Here is a 17,239-nt window from a genome sequence, read left to right as displayed (position 1 = left end):
TATATTTGACATGCCCAAATATCGAGTTTCTAAAATGCCATGTAAAAATGTTATGCCTTCTGCCATTATTTAGCTTCAAAGTTAAATAGTAAGAAATCATCAGAGGCAATAAAAAAATGAAGCAAGAGACTGTATCATGATAAAGGCACATGAAAAGTAGCATCACTTAAATGGATTCTGTGAGACAGTTTCTCAGGGTAGTTATGGCACAGATGGAAATCACATGCAAAGGAACAGTATTCATGTTGTTCGCCTGTTCCATTCATGTATTCATCTCCCCTGCTAGTCTATTCATTTTTCAATTCTGAAAGTCATCATCTTTACAGCAATGTTTCTTATTCTTTGCATTCTGGTATATTTGCAAGCATAACTTTGTTCCACAGCTGTTTTAAAATGTTAGAATGAATTAAATATCGTTATTAAAAGTAAACCAAGAAATAAAAACATATTTTTGTCCTGTATCTACAGAGATAATTACTTATTTTATTAAATATGCTTGCTTGTTTATTTAACTGATTTCATTACAAGATCAAAGGGGTTAAAACATACACATTCATCCAGTAGTAGGGGCTAAGTCAGCATTTTGGCATTTGCTTGCAATTCCTTTGTCCCATTTGAGTGCTGGTTCATTTTGTGGTTACTCTACTTCAATCCAACACCCTGTTGATAACCTTGGAAAAGCAGTGGAAGGCAGCCTGAGTGTTGGTCCCTTGCTCCTCAAATGGGAATCTCAGATGAAGCTCCTAGCGCCTGACATTGGTCTGGCTCAGTGCTGGCCATTGCAACTGTGTGAGAAATGAGCCAGTGGATGGAAGATTTCTGTCTTTGAGTTTCTCTTTGTAACTCTGACATGCAAAATAAATTAATTAAAATCTTTAATCCATTCACAACTCCTATTAGAATATTAGTGTTAGATTCCTGGATCCTGAGTCCACTGTCCTACCATCACGTGCTCTTGAGTACAGAACAGTGGTGATGGTTTAAATATTTGGGTTTATGCCATCCACAGACAACCTGGTTTGCATTCTTGCTCCCAGTGCAGACTTGGCCACTGCAGGCATTTCGGGAGTACCCTTGCCCCCTCACATTCTGTCTCTGTGTGTCCTGGTCTCTTTCTCGTTCTTCTCCACTGAAAGAATTTAAAATATCAAGGTTAAATATTTTAGTTGTGTGTGGTGGTGGTGGTTTTAATTATATTGTTATCAGAACTATTTCTATTTAGAATGTTTATCAAAACTTTTCTTGAAAAAGCAGGGACTGCCTTCATCAAAAGTATGGTTTAGAATTTCCTACTTACTATACTCTACAAAACATAGAGATATTTTCCTGATACTACATTTGAGTCTAAGGAATTAATTATTACATTTATACCTTCATGGGAAATTTTCTTTTGGTTCAGTCTTATTTCCAGAGTTTAAGACAGGAAAAAAGCACATGGTCTCATTTGCTGGTTTGCTCTCCAAATGCTAGCAAAAGCTGAGGCCACCGTTGTCTAGGCTGAGAGTCAGGAACTCAGTCAAGTCTCCCATGTAGATAGCAGAAGTCCAATTACTTGAGCCATCTTTTCTGCAGCAGAAGTTAGGAACCAGAGGTGGGAATCAAATCCAGGAACTCCAATATGCAATCCTGTTATGTTAAACACTAGGCCAAATGTCTATCCTGATACTCTCTTGCATGCATAGATTCTTTAGAAATATGAGTTTTCCTCTATAGATCTTTGGCTCTTTCCTTTTGCAGATTTTTCTCCAACTATTTGTTATATTTATTTTATGTGTGTGCAAAAAAAGTAATTGTATATAATTTGACATATTTAGAGCAATGTTTCTTATTCTTTGCATTCTGGTATATTTACAAGCATAACTTTGTTCCACAGCTGTTTTAAAATGCTAGAATGAGTTAAATATGGTTATTAAAAGTAAACCAAGAAATAAAAACATATTCTTGTCCTATATCTACAGAGATATTGTTGCTTTGATTGTAAACAAACAGAATGAGAATAATTGTGTTAGCACATTACAGAATCTTAGTCTGTTAAATATTAATTTCTCTGTGGAATGATATTTAATCTTATTACAGTTTAAAGTATATTGTTTATTTTCAAGTATATAATGTGTATTTTCAAAATATAACCAGTTGTTCCTTACAGGTCTCTGACTAAAACCATTTTAAGATACAGTGAATTATTTCATCATGCTTCATTTTTAAAATTCAGTACCTAACCTTTTTCCTTCTCACAGGGATACAATCAAACTGGAACAATCAAGAACACACCTCAGTGCTTTTAACCAGGCAGAAACATGTGTGACCACTTTTACACAGGTTACCTTCAAAAGAACATACATATGATTTTTTTTTCAGTGTCTTGCATGCTGTTTAGCTACAAAATCTTTCTGCCTGACTCATTGCAAGAAAGTACAAACATAAACAATTGTTCCATAGATAAATTTATGTCATAGCATGTTACTGGGACAGATCCATTATTTTTGTGACTCTCTTAATGAACTTCTTGATATAGCTCTGTGTCCTTAGGTGATTTTAAGTGCATGAGCTGTAGATTTTTTTTATTGGATGGATTATAAAAGTGAATGACATTACAGAAGCCACTGAAGTAAAATTTAACTTAAAAACATTTATCAATTTCCCTTTTAATCTGTATAAAGATGTCTATTACATCACATTGTCTTATTTACATTAAATAAATGAAAACTGTATTTGAAAAGAATTTTTATAGGAGAGTTATTTCAGACATAAACATAAGATCTCAGGGAATGCAGAATAGCTTTAAATTTGTATTTATAGACACATGAACTGAAATCTGAAGCCACTGTTTGAACACATATTTAAGAAGCTAGGGAACATAGCCAAAATATGTTTGGTCTAAAATTTGAGTGTATTTAATTATTATTTTCTGCATAATAATGACTAATTTTTAAAAATTAGTTACTAAAAATTTGCAATTAAAAAATCAGTTTGGCAGTTAGCTTTTGTTAATATTAGTGTATCTAAAAAATAAACTTAATTGGTTCTACTTACGAATGAGTGAAATGTTTAATTTCATTCTAAGACCAATATTATATATTGACATTAAGGTTCTGATTATATACATAATTAGGGTAACCTACGTAAGTTATTTTAACTAGAGCATATTATGAAATTAACACTAAATGTAAGATATAAAATACTTTTACAAAATAAGACACAATAACCCAAACTGTTTATTTTACAATAAAGAGTATACTATGTAGATATAATATTTTGTTTCAAATTGTAGTATATCTTGCTGAATGACAGAATTCTTTAAATTTTCATCGGTAAAATCTATGCTAATAGGAATCTTAGCAATTTATAATCTAGTACTTTTTTTCTATTTCACAGTCATTGTGGAATTATTTCTTATCCATTGTGCAATGATGAGAGCAAAATATTATCCTGAAATTGGTACACTCTTGGGATGATACTGCCAACAGTTTCAAGTAAAATGTGAAAATGGTATTAGTGTTCATTAGAGTTGATATTAACTGTCTTCTTAAGAAAGACACATACTTTTCTATTTAAAATTGGTGGTGATATAAAGGCAATGTTTTCATAGAAAGGTATTGCATTAGAGCATGTGGTAAATTCTCCTTGAATTTAAGTATAAAACTGATGCACATTTTATAATTCTATATGCATAGGTGTAGAAAAATCATACAATTTTCAGGAAAACCAGTTCCAAATATATATATGCATGCATACACTTAGATATATATGGACAAATATGAATATATAGAAAATAGATATTTGTGTAAACATGTACTTGTGTCTATATATGATTTTTAATTCATAAACATTTAATTCCATTTAATTAACTTTTTCAAGTAATCTTATAGATCTAAATTAACATAATTTCTAAAATTATTTTTTACCAAAATACATTATAAAAAGAGAATGATACTTAATAGGCATTCTTTGATGAAGTAGTAAACTGATTATTTCAATTTTGAAGAATAAGTAAAAAATGTGCCACCTCAGCAGAAGTTGCTTACATCTAAGTTAGGAGAGACATTTTATTAATGAAAAATTATTATTTTACATTGTATTTACAAATTTGGGAATGAATGTCGAGAAAACTAGAAACTATTCCACTCAAGGAATTTGTTTTTTCAGCCAGGAGTAATTTCCAAAAATAACAGAAATGCTTCAGATATGTAGTTTGGGTTTTGTTTATACTTCTGGTGTTAAAAAATTATATGCGGCGTTTAGCAAGTTTGAGTCAGAATATACACTTTTAGCACATTTTACCTCCATGTTTGCTTAGGTTCCAGCCTTTGTTGACCCTCTTGTTATAACAGTGCAGAGTGCTAAAATGTTCCAAAACGTGTAAGGCCCTACTGATTTGGCACACAGCACTGTCATTATGGAAATACCTGATCTGTGGATTGCCATCCTAGTGCACTGAGTCCTTGAAAATTGATCACTTTACATTTAAAGACATCATTTTCTTTATAGCAGGAAGCTCCAAGATATTACAAGAAATCTAAATCCAGTACAGTGTCCTTAATTATCAGATTTAGTTCATTTTAAATATTTGTGTTTATATCACTGAAGCACATAAGTTGTCATATTTTCAGATAGAAAGACTCCTAAGTAGAAGATTCTGTGAAACAATCAGTAAAATCACTGGCGTTATTTTGGATTTTTATGGTGGTGACAGAAATTTGACCTTCCTGTTTCTCCAATGCTAAATATTACTTGCCTCGTTGACACTGTAGTGGGCCTGAGTATGTAGTCATTCCCCTAGAGCCTAACAACCATAAACAACTGTAGCAAAGGAAAGTACTGATTTTCCCCAATTTTGAAAAAAAAAAAAAAGATGGATTTTTGTAACATGAGCCCTGATTTTAGTGCAGGTTAGGGATAATAATATGGAGATCCAGATAACACAGTGGAAAATGCTACTGACTTTTCCATTGATCAAGAATGGCTAGAGAATATTTCAACTTGGGGTATCACCTTTTACAAGAATTTTCAGAAAATTCAAAGAGACCAAAAGAAAGTTGGAGGGATCTTGAGAGGTCCAGGCAGCTCCATCATGCAAAAAAATATCTTTACAAATTACATTCAAGCATACGTGATGATGTCATGGGTGATCTCTAATCTTTAAAAATCTTTAAAAGGTTATAAAAAATTGATTTCTTCAGAAGGCAGAAACAAATGTTCTTAAAATTGCAAAAGAGAAGAAAGAAAAGTTTATTTTGGTTCTATACCAGAAGAGAGTATTTTAAAATTTAATTTGGTGTCTAATAGAATGTGGCAAACTTGAAAAAATTGGACTCTTACACACCCAAGCATGGTAACTGTAGACTTTGTTCTAATGGTTCTTGAATTCATTATGCTGAACTTTTTGACCCCCTAATTACTTAATAACATCATCTGAGATTCTGATTATAAAATAAGTATATTAAATTAAAAGATAATACTGACTTAAATACAGTTTAAAACTTATTTTCTTTGCTTCTTGATATTATGGCTCCCAGTTTATCAGTAGTATCTCCCATAACTACCTCTCTTTTTACCGATCCCTTTTCATTTATAACTTTCAGCCTGCTTACTGTTTTTCATATGCCTTTATTTATATAAAGAGAAATAATTATTGGGGACATTTTCCTTAAAGAATTTCATTTTTTATCAGTGTGTCAAATCACCAGCCTTATAGGACATATTTAATTTTTTAATCTTTATTAGTGATAAAAATGGGTGTGCAATTGAATTTTCAGATTCCCAAATCAATCTGAAGCACATCACATTGCCACGAAACCTTCAGTGATATTATCTTAAAAAGAGCTGTTTCCCAATACATTATACAATCCCACAATTGATGATCTTCTTGTGATCCACACTCAGGGGCTCAGACAAGCCCAAACATGACTTTTTAATGTATTTTTTTAATGGAGGGTTCCAGCCAACATTTAAATGTAGTACTTTGGAGTGTTTTCATATTCAACCACCTACTTTAAGATTATGTTCTGTGTTCCATACAGTGTTGCTTTAGGTTTGATGGTTTTCTGCTTTCGAGTGACAGATCATAAAATCATTATATACTTTTTCATACTAGTAGGAGCAAGAATGACCAATAACATTAACTACCATCCATACAACCATGGATTGGCCTTGCAAGTTTACTGCCTCTCTGTCAACAATGCAATTTCAAGTGGCTAATTAATGACTTTTTATATAACACCTGTCTTTAACTTTTATAGATAGTTAAAATTGTATTTCTATGCAGTATTGTAGGAAAACACACCTTCAAGGCAATCAAAAGGATAACCATGGAAATGATGAATTTTATGATTTGATTGTTTCAGTACTTGAAGGGGATTCTTTACAATTAGGAAAGAGTATTTCAGAACTGTGTTTTAATGACACACATACAGAACACGCACACTGTCTCTGTATATTGGGTTACCTCAAAGGAGAAGAATAACAGTTTTAGTATGCATTATTTTAAATTTTCTATGTTAAGTATATTACTTTCATACAAAGAAAGGAAAGGTCTTAAGGCCTTATTTAATAAGTTTATTCTTTAGCAAATATGAATTTCAAGGGGTAAGTAAATTAGAATTAAACTGTATTGCTGGAGGATACACACAGAAAAGTTATGTGGTCCACAGTGACAATAATATACACCAATGGCTTAGATGTTCTAAGTACTAAGTTGTGTAAGTACAGTTTATGATGTTTGTACCATGATGACATCACTAACTCTGATCCTCAGGATATAGCCCTATTGTTAAATGACACATGACCCTATATAATTTGATATTTAATATCGAAATAATTACTGAATGGATACTAAAAGCACTCCCAAGAAAACAGTTTCTATAAATGTGTTACTAACAATAATTTGGCCTGTAAGACAGCTAATTATAGTTCCTGATAAAGTATGTTGATAAATGAGCCAAACTATAAATTTGACATATTTTGCCATAAAAGCTGTATGAAAAAAAGCACGTTTCAGTGAAAAGATACACTATCCACCATAATCACCTCGACTTTTATTTTCTTACAACCTGGCAAAAGTCTTTCTTGCTAATGTTCTTTAAAACAGGGGAAGACTAAATATTTATGTCACAGATGTTTTTATGAATTTAACCCGAGTCAGAATTTTGTAAAGAATGATTTTATTTAAAAATGGTTACCAGCTGAAAGGAAACCACTGCCTATTGTTAGTATTTTGGCTAATAGCAAGGAGGTGCTCTGTATTATCTGTACCACAATGCTGCCAACTGCTTTGCTTCAAAATCCTAACCAATAAGTCTTTTCAGAGCAGAAAGGCTCTGTCTTGTATCCGGAGAATCACAAGGTTTCTCTCTCAGTTCCTTAGTAACAGTTCACTTGCAGCTGAGAGGCCAAAAACTTATTTCTTCATGTAAATGTAGTCTTTTAGAAACCAGCTGGACAGACAGCTGCTTTGGGTGGCAACTGGTACAATCTGACATGTTAGTAACTACTTCTCCAGAATTTCACCGTGAAGTAATTGATAGTTTAAAACCTTAAATTTTACTGATCAGATATAGTTGATTTCTGTTCCGCTCTTACTTAAAAAAAGATGAATTCAGTTAGCTAAATAATCTATTTTAAGTAAAATTGTATTTTGATATCATTCATACTATTAACAAATCAGCTAACCTTACATAAATACCTCTTATCTAATTTGAGCTAAAAATAGCCACCTAGTAGGGTGTTCACAGTACTATAGTTAATTTTATTCATGTCATTTTGAACAGTGTTGCATTCTGTATGATAATAAAAAAACAAAGAATTTACTAGTGAGGCTATTTCTAATTTTTAATTCAAAAATACATAACTCTTAATGTCTGAAATAGTACTTTATTGTTGAATTTGTGATATGATTGCAAATTCAGAAATTTAGGAATCAATTTAACTGAAATGGATGTTTCCTCATTGTTAGTACTGGCATTTCTTGAACTATTCTGCAACGGAAAAGCTCTAAACTTAAGAAGGGTACGTATGTTGTGAAAGAGAGTGGTTGTCAGCATTCACATGCTACTTAGCAAATGAGAATGAACAATGAAAATTTTCATGGACATGTTGCTCTACCCTTTTATAAAACAGTATTAGGAAATTTTGATAGATTTGGCTACAATTGCAGTATATATTTTTTCTAAAATCTTCTCTGTATGTATGTTTATAAACATGTTTAATCACGAAGTTCTGGGTGGAACAAACTTGTTTGTGTTATGATCATAGGATCATAATAACAATGATTCATTGCTCCCATGTGTAAGTTTGCCATAATTTCATTGAACCTTTGTTTCAGAGTTTGCATGTGGTACCCACTTTAGTCGTCAACCTATTGATGTTATAAATGCTTTGATCTTTTCTACTATATGCTAAAGTTATATGACTAAATTGGGTGGTGTTGGTATGGTCTTTGGCATTTTAATTCCAATACAATATTTAATTTTATAAAGTCTTGCTCAAAGACCTTCTATCTATATCATCCAACAATATATTTTTATTTTTTTCTAAAAATTGACTGCCAACAGGCTTTATTTGTTGTGAAATTTGAACTTTCAGTTATCAGATATTGACAATTTGGTCCATGTACCTTGGGTACTTGTCATAAAATATTATCTATAAATATGTATTAAATATGAACAGTATAGCCAATACATTCCACAAGTAGTACTGAACATCAAAAACTTCATTCTGCTAATGTTTTATTACTTATTAGCTTTGTAAAAAATAATTATCTTTCACAGGATGTATAGATAGAAACATTAAATATGTATGCATTGGAGGGTAACTTGTCTTCAGTGTGTGTTTATGTATGTCTTACGGTCATCATATTAATAATTTTTCATATCACTTTGCATGACTCTGATTATTAGATAATAATTAAATACAGGACTACAGTGAATCCTGATTGAAGTTTCTGGTGTGGGTGAATTCCTTTTTAGAGACTGAACCGATCGAGTTCGTCAGAATGCAGTACAGTTGATAATGCCCTGCCAGGAGAAGGAGAGGAAGCAGAGGCTGAACCTGTGAATTCAGATGAGCCAGAGGCGTGTTTCACAGACGGTAAGAGAAAAATAGAAAACCATTTGTTGGTATTTTTGTCTTAATATCTAATACTGTTTATTAAAAAGTCAGAAGACCCTATTCCATGTCAATTTTATTGTGTCTGACTAAAGGCAAGTCTCAGCCCTCGAGGCTTCATTTTCCATGTTTATGACATTCTAGTAATAATTTCTACCACAGTATGCATACTGAGAACACTGTACTGTTGAAGGATGTTTATAGTTTTACCTGTTTTAAGAGATGTTATTTATTTGAAGGTCAATATTGTGCAGAGAGTAGAGATAGTGGGAGGGAGAATAAAAGACAGATTTTCCATCTACTGAGCTACTCACAAAATGACTGCAACATCCAAGGCTGTGCCAGGCTGAAGCCAGGAGTCAGTTGTTTTTTTCTAAGTCCACTAAGTGGGCAACAGGGATTGAAGCACTTGTACCACTCCCTCCACTGGCGTCCCAGATGCAGTAGCAGGGAGTTGGATCTGAAGTGGGACACCCCAGATGTGAACTGTTGCCCATATGGGATGCTGTCAGCAGGTAGCACCTAAATCCCACTATGGTACTTAGCAGTCTTTATAGTTCTCACTTTTCCTGTTTTGAACTCTCATGACCACAGAACCCTGAGAATACAAGTTGATAGGACAGATTGAAGATATTTGCTAATCTCAGGATTTCCTTTGCTACTGTTTAGTATAGGTTATCAACATTCCTTATTCTATTTGTTTCAGGAGGCATACCTGTTTTTGTTTATTTGTTCTTTTTATATATCTGAGAGTTCTAAGTTCCTGATCCTGTTTCTTGTGGCTATTTTTCTGTAAACCCCTTAAACAGAGACCTAAGCTCACATTTTTATCCCTTTCTTAATTCGAAGCTCTGAGGAATTTTTTCCTCCATCTGTGGCAAGAACAATAACTTCTACACTATTACTGATTAAGTTCAACGTCTTTGTGCTTGACCTCACTCTGCATTTCTGGATCTGCCACCAACTCACCATTTGTCAATTCTATTGTTCTGATATATCAAGTTAAATAAGATTAAAAGAAACCTTCTTGGAGTCTCCCTTTCATCATCTGCATCTGCAGCTTCTTTCGCTCCTTATGTAATTTACTAACAGCAAGCTATATCTTGCTTCCCCAGCTTAGAAACAATAGAAGTATACTCTTTTTAACAGATGAATAGTATTCCATGGAGATGTATGTTAGTTTCTTTATTCCTCTTTTGATGGGATCTGGGTTGTTTCCCTATCTTCTCTTTTGCTGCAGGTCACTTTCTCATATGCAGATTTTACTTCCTGATAGCTAGGGAGCCTGAAGATTTTTTCATAAGTGCATTAGTCTTTAGAAATGCTGAGATGGGGCCCGGTGCGATGGCATAGTGGTTAAGGTCCTTGCCTTGTACGCCCGGGATCCCATATGGGCGCCGGTTCTATCCTGGCAGCCCTGCTTCCCGGGAAAGCAGCAGAGGACGGCCCAAAGCTTTGGGACTCTGCACCCACGTGGGAGACCTGGAAGAGGCTCCTGGCTTCGGATTGGCATAGCATTGGCCGTTGTGCTCACTTGGGGAGTGAATCATCGGATGGAAGATCTTCCTCTCTGTCTCTCCTCTCTGTATATCCGCCTTTCCAATAAAATAATAAAAATAAATCTTTTAAAAAAATTAAAAAAAGAAATGCTGAGATGGACCAAACATGTTTCTTACAAATCAAAAGTTCAACAGATACTTAAAGGGTAGGTCCAAGCTCTCCAGTATGTGCTAAAATTTCAGAAACTTTCTATTAGGTAAAATGTGAGAGTGCTTTTTTTAGATTTGAAAAATCAGCACATAATGTCCAGATTTATGGCATATGATGTGCCATGTAGCAATGATATATCCATCACCTCAAATACATATTATTACTCTGAGATTGAAATTTTGTAAAAATATTAAGCAAGTATCCAAGCATTAGGCTTTACTTTTCACCCCAAATACTTGTTTGGGATTATCAGAGCCTTGCAGAATGAATGCATAATAAACTAGATCATGAACATTTTCAGAGAGAATGAGGAACAGGGAAGTTTTTAAAGGTTCAAATGCAAGCATTTCTTTTTTGAGGAATGAAGGATATATTAGAGGGTACAATTCAGTGAAGGCAATATTTATAACTTTCTGTATACCAAGTAATATGGCACCTATACATTTTAGCATCCCCTCTGCAATGAATTTTACATTTAACTTTTTGGTTAAAAATATGTGGAATTTGTTGTGTTTGTTTCACTTAGCCTAACACACTCCAGTTCCATTTATCAGCATATCAAGCCAAGTACAGTTGTCCTCAGTTTGCTCTTTTAAGTTATCTAGTTAGTTAGTTGGTTATTATGTATTTGGATAGGAGAGAGAATGAGATTGTGATAGAGTACAAGCCTATCTGTTGGTTCATTCCCCAAATGCCCAGAATAGCCAGGGTTGTACCCAACTGAAGCCAGGAGTCACAAACTAAATCCAGGTTTCCCATGGGAATGACAGAAACTGAATCACTTGAACCTTCATTGCTGTGATCCAGTGTTCCCATTTGCAGAAAGCTAGAGTCAGGAGCTCAAGCCTGCTGTCAAAACCATAGATTGTGGTGTGAGATATAAATACTTAAGAGGAAAGATGACCACACCAGTCTGTTTTAGTAGTAATTCCTTCTCTTCCTTTTCTCTTGCTATTACAGGGATTTTATTCAAAGAAATACTTTTGCTCTTGTGTGTACAATACTATAAAGCACAAGCTTTGAACCTGATTAGCATAAATTATAATTAGTCCACCAATAACTGTGTGACTTTGAGCCCATTTTAAATCTTGTGAGTCAGATTCTCCTTTGTAAAATGGAAAAAATAAAATGTATTTCATGAAGATGTTTAGACGATTAAATCATATCATTCTTATCAGTAACACAGTGCCTACCCTCTTCCCTCTATTTTCTTTGTGGTTTCCCAATGACTTTTTTAACAAATCTATGTAGAAGAAAAATGCTAATGACTTACTCTACTCATAAATTTACCCTCCAGCATTAGAATTTTTGCTTTTATTTTCCAAGATTTAATTATCAAAGTGTTTTCTTATAAAACATTTGTGCATTGAGCAAAATGAAAGATACCAACAAACCTCAATGCCTGTATTTTTTTAAAATCAGCAAACATTATTTTATGTGAAAAACAATGACATATAAAGGCATGTTGATATAACTTTTCATTTTCATTTTTTTGTTTATGTAAAAGGAAATGGTATATGTGTAGAAACTAACAGTCTTGGTGAAAGAGTGATCCAAATCATACGCTGTCTTCAAACATCTAGCAAAAAAAAAAGGGAGTGTGCTTAATGGACTAGGGTAGCTGCAGGTAATATTATGGGGGGAAATATCATTTGGATCAGCTGAGTGGAGGCCCAATTGTATATCAAAGATTTGAGTTTTTCAACATCTTGTAAAATAACTAAACACCAATCTTCACGTTAATAGCACGGTAGGCAACTTCTTTTTTCTTTTTGCAGGAAGACAATATGAGTTAAATGTTTTCAAGAGTTTTACACATTTGAAGAAGACATGAATAAATGCTTGTTTTTCTAAAGCAATTGTTAATACATTACAATAATCATGTTGTTATTAATATGCCATTGATGAGGTCAAAGGTTTGCTTTTTTACTTTAAAATATTGTTTAACATGATGAAACCCCATGCACACTTTATGCAATATACCATGAGAGCAAATTAATGATACTACACAAAAGAAAAAGCACTTACCCATTGGGATCCATTAAGTGTTGGAAAGGTTCTGGGCTAGGTTTGCATTTAATTAAAAGTCTTTGTGAGGAGAAAGTGTGATAAGGTTGCTAACTAGCTAGGTGGGAAATCTCTTGGGGGGTTGCTTTTGCCTGAAAGGTAGACGGCAATCCTTCCTCATAGTAAGAGAAACTCTGCGAAAGGTAACAGATCCTGAGAGCAGCACTTACAGATTTCATCTCAACGTTTATACCTTGCTAATTAGCATGAATAGTGGTTTTCTTATTTCTCAATTATAAGAATGATATTCTCTTCAAGCTTAAGACTGATCAAATTTTTCTTAAACCAAGATTTATGATGAAAAAGTTTATTTACTAATCTAAAAGTGAGAGAAAATATGAATGTTCCAATCATTAGCAGGGAGCTGGGTCAGGATTGGAGCTGCAGGACAGGAACCAGTGACCACATGAGATAGTGGTATCATGGGTTGTGGCTCTCCCCTGCATGCCAAGCAATGGCCTCAGCTTGCTATATATCTGTAGTACTGAAAGTTAAATTCCTAAGTAATACCTCAACAAGTGGATCAATGCACTCATTGCACTTAAGAAACTTAAAAGAAGCCATAATAAGACATTATCTAGTGAATGTAACTCATTTAAAGCATTATGGTCTTACCTCAGAACATTCAGCTTATGAATATCTGAAGCTTTTATTTCACAGGCTCAGCCTTTTTTAATTGAAAATTTTTCAGTGAGATATATTGATATGTAGAAAAGAAAATTTTTCAAAAGTATCTAACACACAGACTTCTGAAACAGGTGGCACAAAACTACCACCCATTCTTACTCTTTCCATGCCTCACTTTTATGAAAAAAGAGTTTATCTAATATTATAAGAAGAATTAATCAGTTATCTTTTCAGATTCTTTCTTTAAAGTAATTCCAATTTTTAGTTTTAATCAACTATAAATGTTTACACTTATTTTGAAAAATTTTAATCTTTATGTCTCTGAGATTCTTTATGAACTGGTTTACTTTTAAAAATATAATATTTCTATTTATTTTAAAGTCTATCTTAGAATTACAGAGAGATGGGGAGAGGCAGGGAGAAATTCACTGATTCACACCACGGATAGCTGCAAGGACCCTGGGCTGAGCAGGCATCCCAAGGAGTAGCTCAACCTGCTGCACCATAACACCTTACCTGTTCATCTACTAAGGAAGAATTACTTTTCTGAACTTAACTTTATGAACTTCTACCTTCTCAATCTTTGGAATGAGATTTCCCAACAGGTTTTTACAGGGAGGATGAAACATGTTCAATTGTAAGCTAGATCCACACTTAGGAAAATTTCTGGCAGAAAAGAAGGCCTAACACACATTTTATCCTCAGATTTTAGATCACTCATTTATTCCTTCATAGAGCAAATGAAAGAAGTTTGAGCACAATGGCGGAGTTGATATAAAAAACAACCAGGGCATTAGAGCAGGAATGCATTCCAACTTAACTAAGCAACAAATGTATTAATATCAGGTAGAGTAGGAAGATGAGAAAAGACTATATACAAATTGAAATGTCAAGGAAATCCCTGAGCCTATGGAATGATATCATAAAAATTAAAATTTAATAAAAAATATTAAGTAAAAAATGAAAGTTAAAAATTAAACAACATATTGGACAAAACAAAAACAGAAAAATCGAAATGTGTGAAACTGCATGAGATGTTAAAAGGTGTTGATTGCATGAGCACTGTGGCCAAAGCTTTGCATTAGGTAAGGTATTTTAAGTATTTTATGTGCCCTAAATGTCAAAATCTTACATGCATTTCTTGCTCGACAGGCTGTATACGGAGGTTCCCATGCTGCCAAGTTGATGTGGAATCAGGAAAGGGAAAGATCTGGTGGAACATCAGGAAAACATGCTACAGGATTGTTGAACACAGCTGGTTTGAAAGCTTCATCGTTCTCATGATCCTGCTCAGCAGTGGGGCTCTGGTAATTGATCTGACATGTATATCAGTCATATGGTTGTGTTTTTAATAGATGAACTAGCAGATAAAAATGTTGTAGCAATCTGTTCTAAGATTTAATCCTTATGATTAGGACCAAGGACAGAATCTTAAATGTTTACTGAGCATGCCTAAATATCCATTAATATTCCTGCTTCTTTGAATGCCAAATGGAAAAGATCAGCGTATTATTCTCAAGGATCTGAGAGAGCAATGATGAAGAAAAGAGCTGGTGATTACAGACAGGGATGCATTTATAAGTGAAGTGTGTACATGATAAAGCTCTGTAGCCAGAATAATTGTCTGAGTTCAGAAAGGACGTGATTGTTTGCAGTATCTAGAAAGACAAATAGGAATTTGTCCACCAGGCTAGTTAAGCTAAGGCAATGAAATGTGTAATGGATGGGAAGGAAATTTAAAACAGCAACAGATAATCAGGAAGTTAAAAACTGCCAAACTGCAGAGAATTCTTTGGGAAGAAGAGCAAGTGTAGGCAGCCAGAGATACTGTGAGAAGAATAGGCTTTGTCAGCTGATAACTGGCTTGAAGGCTATTATAAGGCAAACACTGACCTTTTATAGTGAGACTGAAATGAGTTACTTGTGCTTGTATATACAAGCATTGTCTGGAGGGTTGGAGGGATCTAGAAAAGTTATAAGCCTCTTGAATCTTTTCTTAGCTTTCTTTCCTTTTCTTTTCTACTGATACTAACAGAAATCAACCTTTAATAAAGCTATTATCTTTCACTCTGTTGTAGTTCCTTATAAAGAGGTTAGACCAAAGAGAAATAAACAAGGGGTAACAGAAATGAATGGCAGTAAAGTCTAAGCTACAAATCAGACAGAGCTCACAAACTGTATGCGTGTCTTCTTACCCCCACATCCACAACATGAGTTCCGCAGAACATTTGCTGCTTCAGCCTCTGGGACCAGAGTATGTCAAACTCAGGCAAGGTATTGGGTCTTCATTGTGAAGATGGGATGTAGTTCCTGCTGTGACTCTAGTCAGAGGAACAGGCTCATTACAACAGCTCCATAGAATAGAAGGCTTCTTCCTTATTTTTATTCCAAGGACTGAGATATTGCCTAGTTTAGATTATCTATTTCTGCAGAACTAGGTAAAGCAAGAGAGGAAAATTCTGAGGGCTAAGAAACTGTCCCTGCCTTTCCAACCTCCTGAATTCCAGAAACTCAGGAATCCTCTGGGACCATCCTTTTGCATCTTAGTAGGCTTGTCCATTCTCTATGCTAAAGACTCCCCATATACATCAATATTCAACTAGCAATTTACAAAAAAAAAATTACAGATACTTTTTAAAGTTTTATTGGCTTACTTGCAAGGCAGAGAGGGAGAGTCTGAGATCTTCCATCCTTTGCTTTGCTCTAACAGGTGGGGTTGGTCCAGGCTGAAGCCAGGTGCCAAAGACTCCAATCAGATCTCCCAAACACTTAAGTCAGCATTTGCTGCCTTCAGGGTACACAGAGCAGGAAATTGAACTAAAAGTGGAAGAGCCGGAGACTCAAAGCAGGCACTGTGATATGAGGTGTGGCCATTCCAAGAGGTGGCATAATTTGCTATCCCACAACACCTGCCTTGAAGGATAGTTTATAAAGCCGTAATAGTCAAACTTGGAATAAAGAGAATAGCAGAAGTTCTTGACAGTGGACAGGTAATACAATGTTTACTAAATGTCCATAGTTTTAGTTTTCATTTTTTCCAGCAAGCCATACTGTTCCCACCTGAAGGAAAAATATTCTTATAATTTAGACGTTTGCAGATCAACAATCATTTCTAGGATTTTAGTGTGCCTGCTCTTTAGGTCTCTCCGACTTATTTCTCAAGGAACTTGTATTATCACAGCACCAATGCTGATCACTTAATAAAAATTCATAGAGACTATAAAAGTGTCATTTATGGAGTAAATATAATACTGGTTAGCAGAGGTGAGGCTATTGGTGAATAAAATAGGTAAACAGAGTTCAGAGGAATAAACCAACTTCTGTGTTCTATATCCTATGAAGTATTCTACTTCTTCACTTAGCAACTCTTTCCTCGTCTCCTGATATGTTCTTGGCATATAGTAGATAGTAGTGTGTATACAAGCAATTAAGAATTGAAGGAGAAGTTCCAAAACATACAGGCAAATGCAAAGGAAATTCTGGGTCAAGAAAGCTAAGGGGGGCTGCGGACCCTTGAGTCATGTCTTAAATTAAACTGGCCAGAGGAGGAAATTGAATTCAGATGAAATCCCCATGATGTTAGATCATTTCATTCTTCTGTATTCTTTCTCTTTTCATTCTGTCACTACTGATGAGATTACCAGAACTCCAGGCTACACAGCCATTGAGAATCAGATGAAAATCCGCTGCTATATGCTTGTATGTCTTGGTAGTCTTGCCAACACAATTACAT

At 34.2% G+C, this 17,239-nt stretch overlaps 1 protein-coding gene across 3 annotated transcripts in view; it reads left to right on the top strand.

The window, feature by feature from the left end:
* SCN9A (sodium voltage-gated channel alpha subunit 9) overlaps positions 1-17,239 on the top strand; it is a 70,618-nt gene that overhangs the window by 35,501 nt on the left and 17,878 nt on the right. For all 3 annotated transcript variants that reach the window (XM_040972077.1, XM_040972076.1, XM_040972078.1), the window contains exons 17-18: positions 8,964-9,084; positions 14,659-14,813. In XM_040972077.1, coding sequence (XP_040828011.1) covers positions 8,964-9,084; positions 14,659-14,813 — 276 coding nt within the window. The remainder of the gene's footprint in view (positions 1-8,963; positions 9,085-14,658; positions 14,814-17,239) is intronic.

The sequence above is a fragment of the Ochotona curzoniae genome, unplaced genomic scaffold, assembly GCF_017591425.1.
Source record: "Ochotona curzoniae isolate NIBS_2020 unplaced genomic scaffold, NIBS_Ocur_1.0 contig_2210, whole genome shotgun sequence".
NCBI lineage: Eukaryota > Metazoa > Chordata > Mammalia > Lagomorpha > Ochotonidae > Ochotona > Ochotona curzoniae.
Note: the sequence above shows the minus strand (reverse complement) of the source record. Positions and strands in the feature narration are given on the sequence as shown.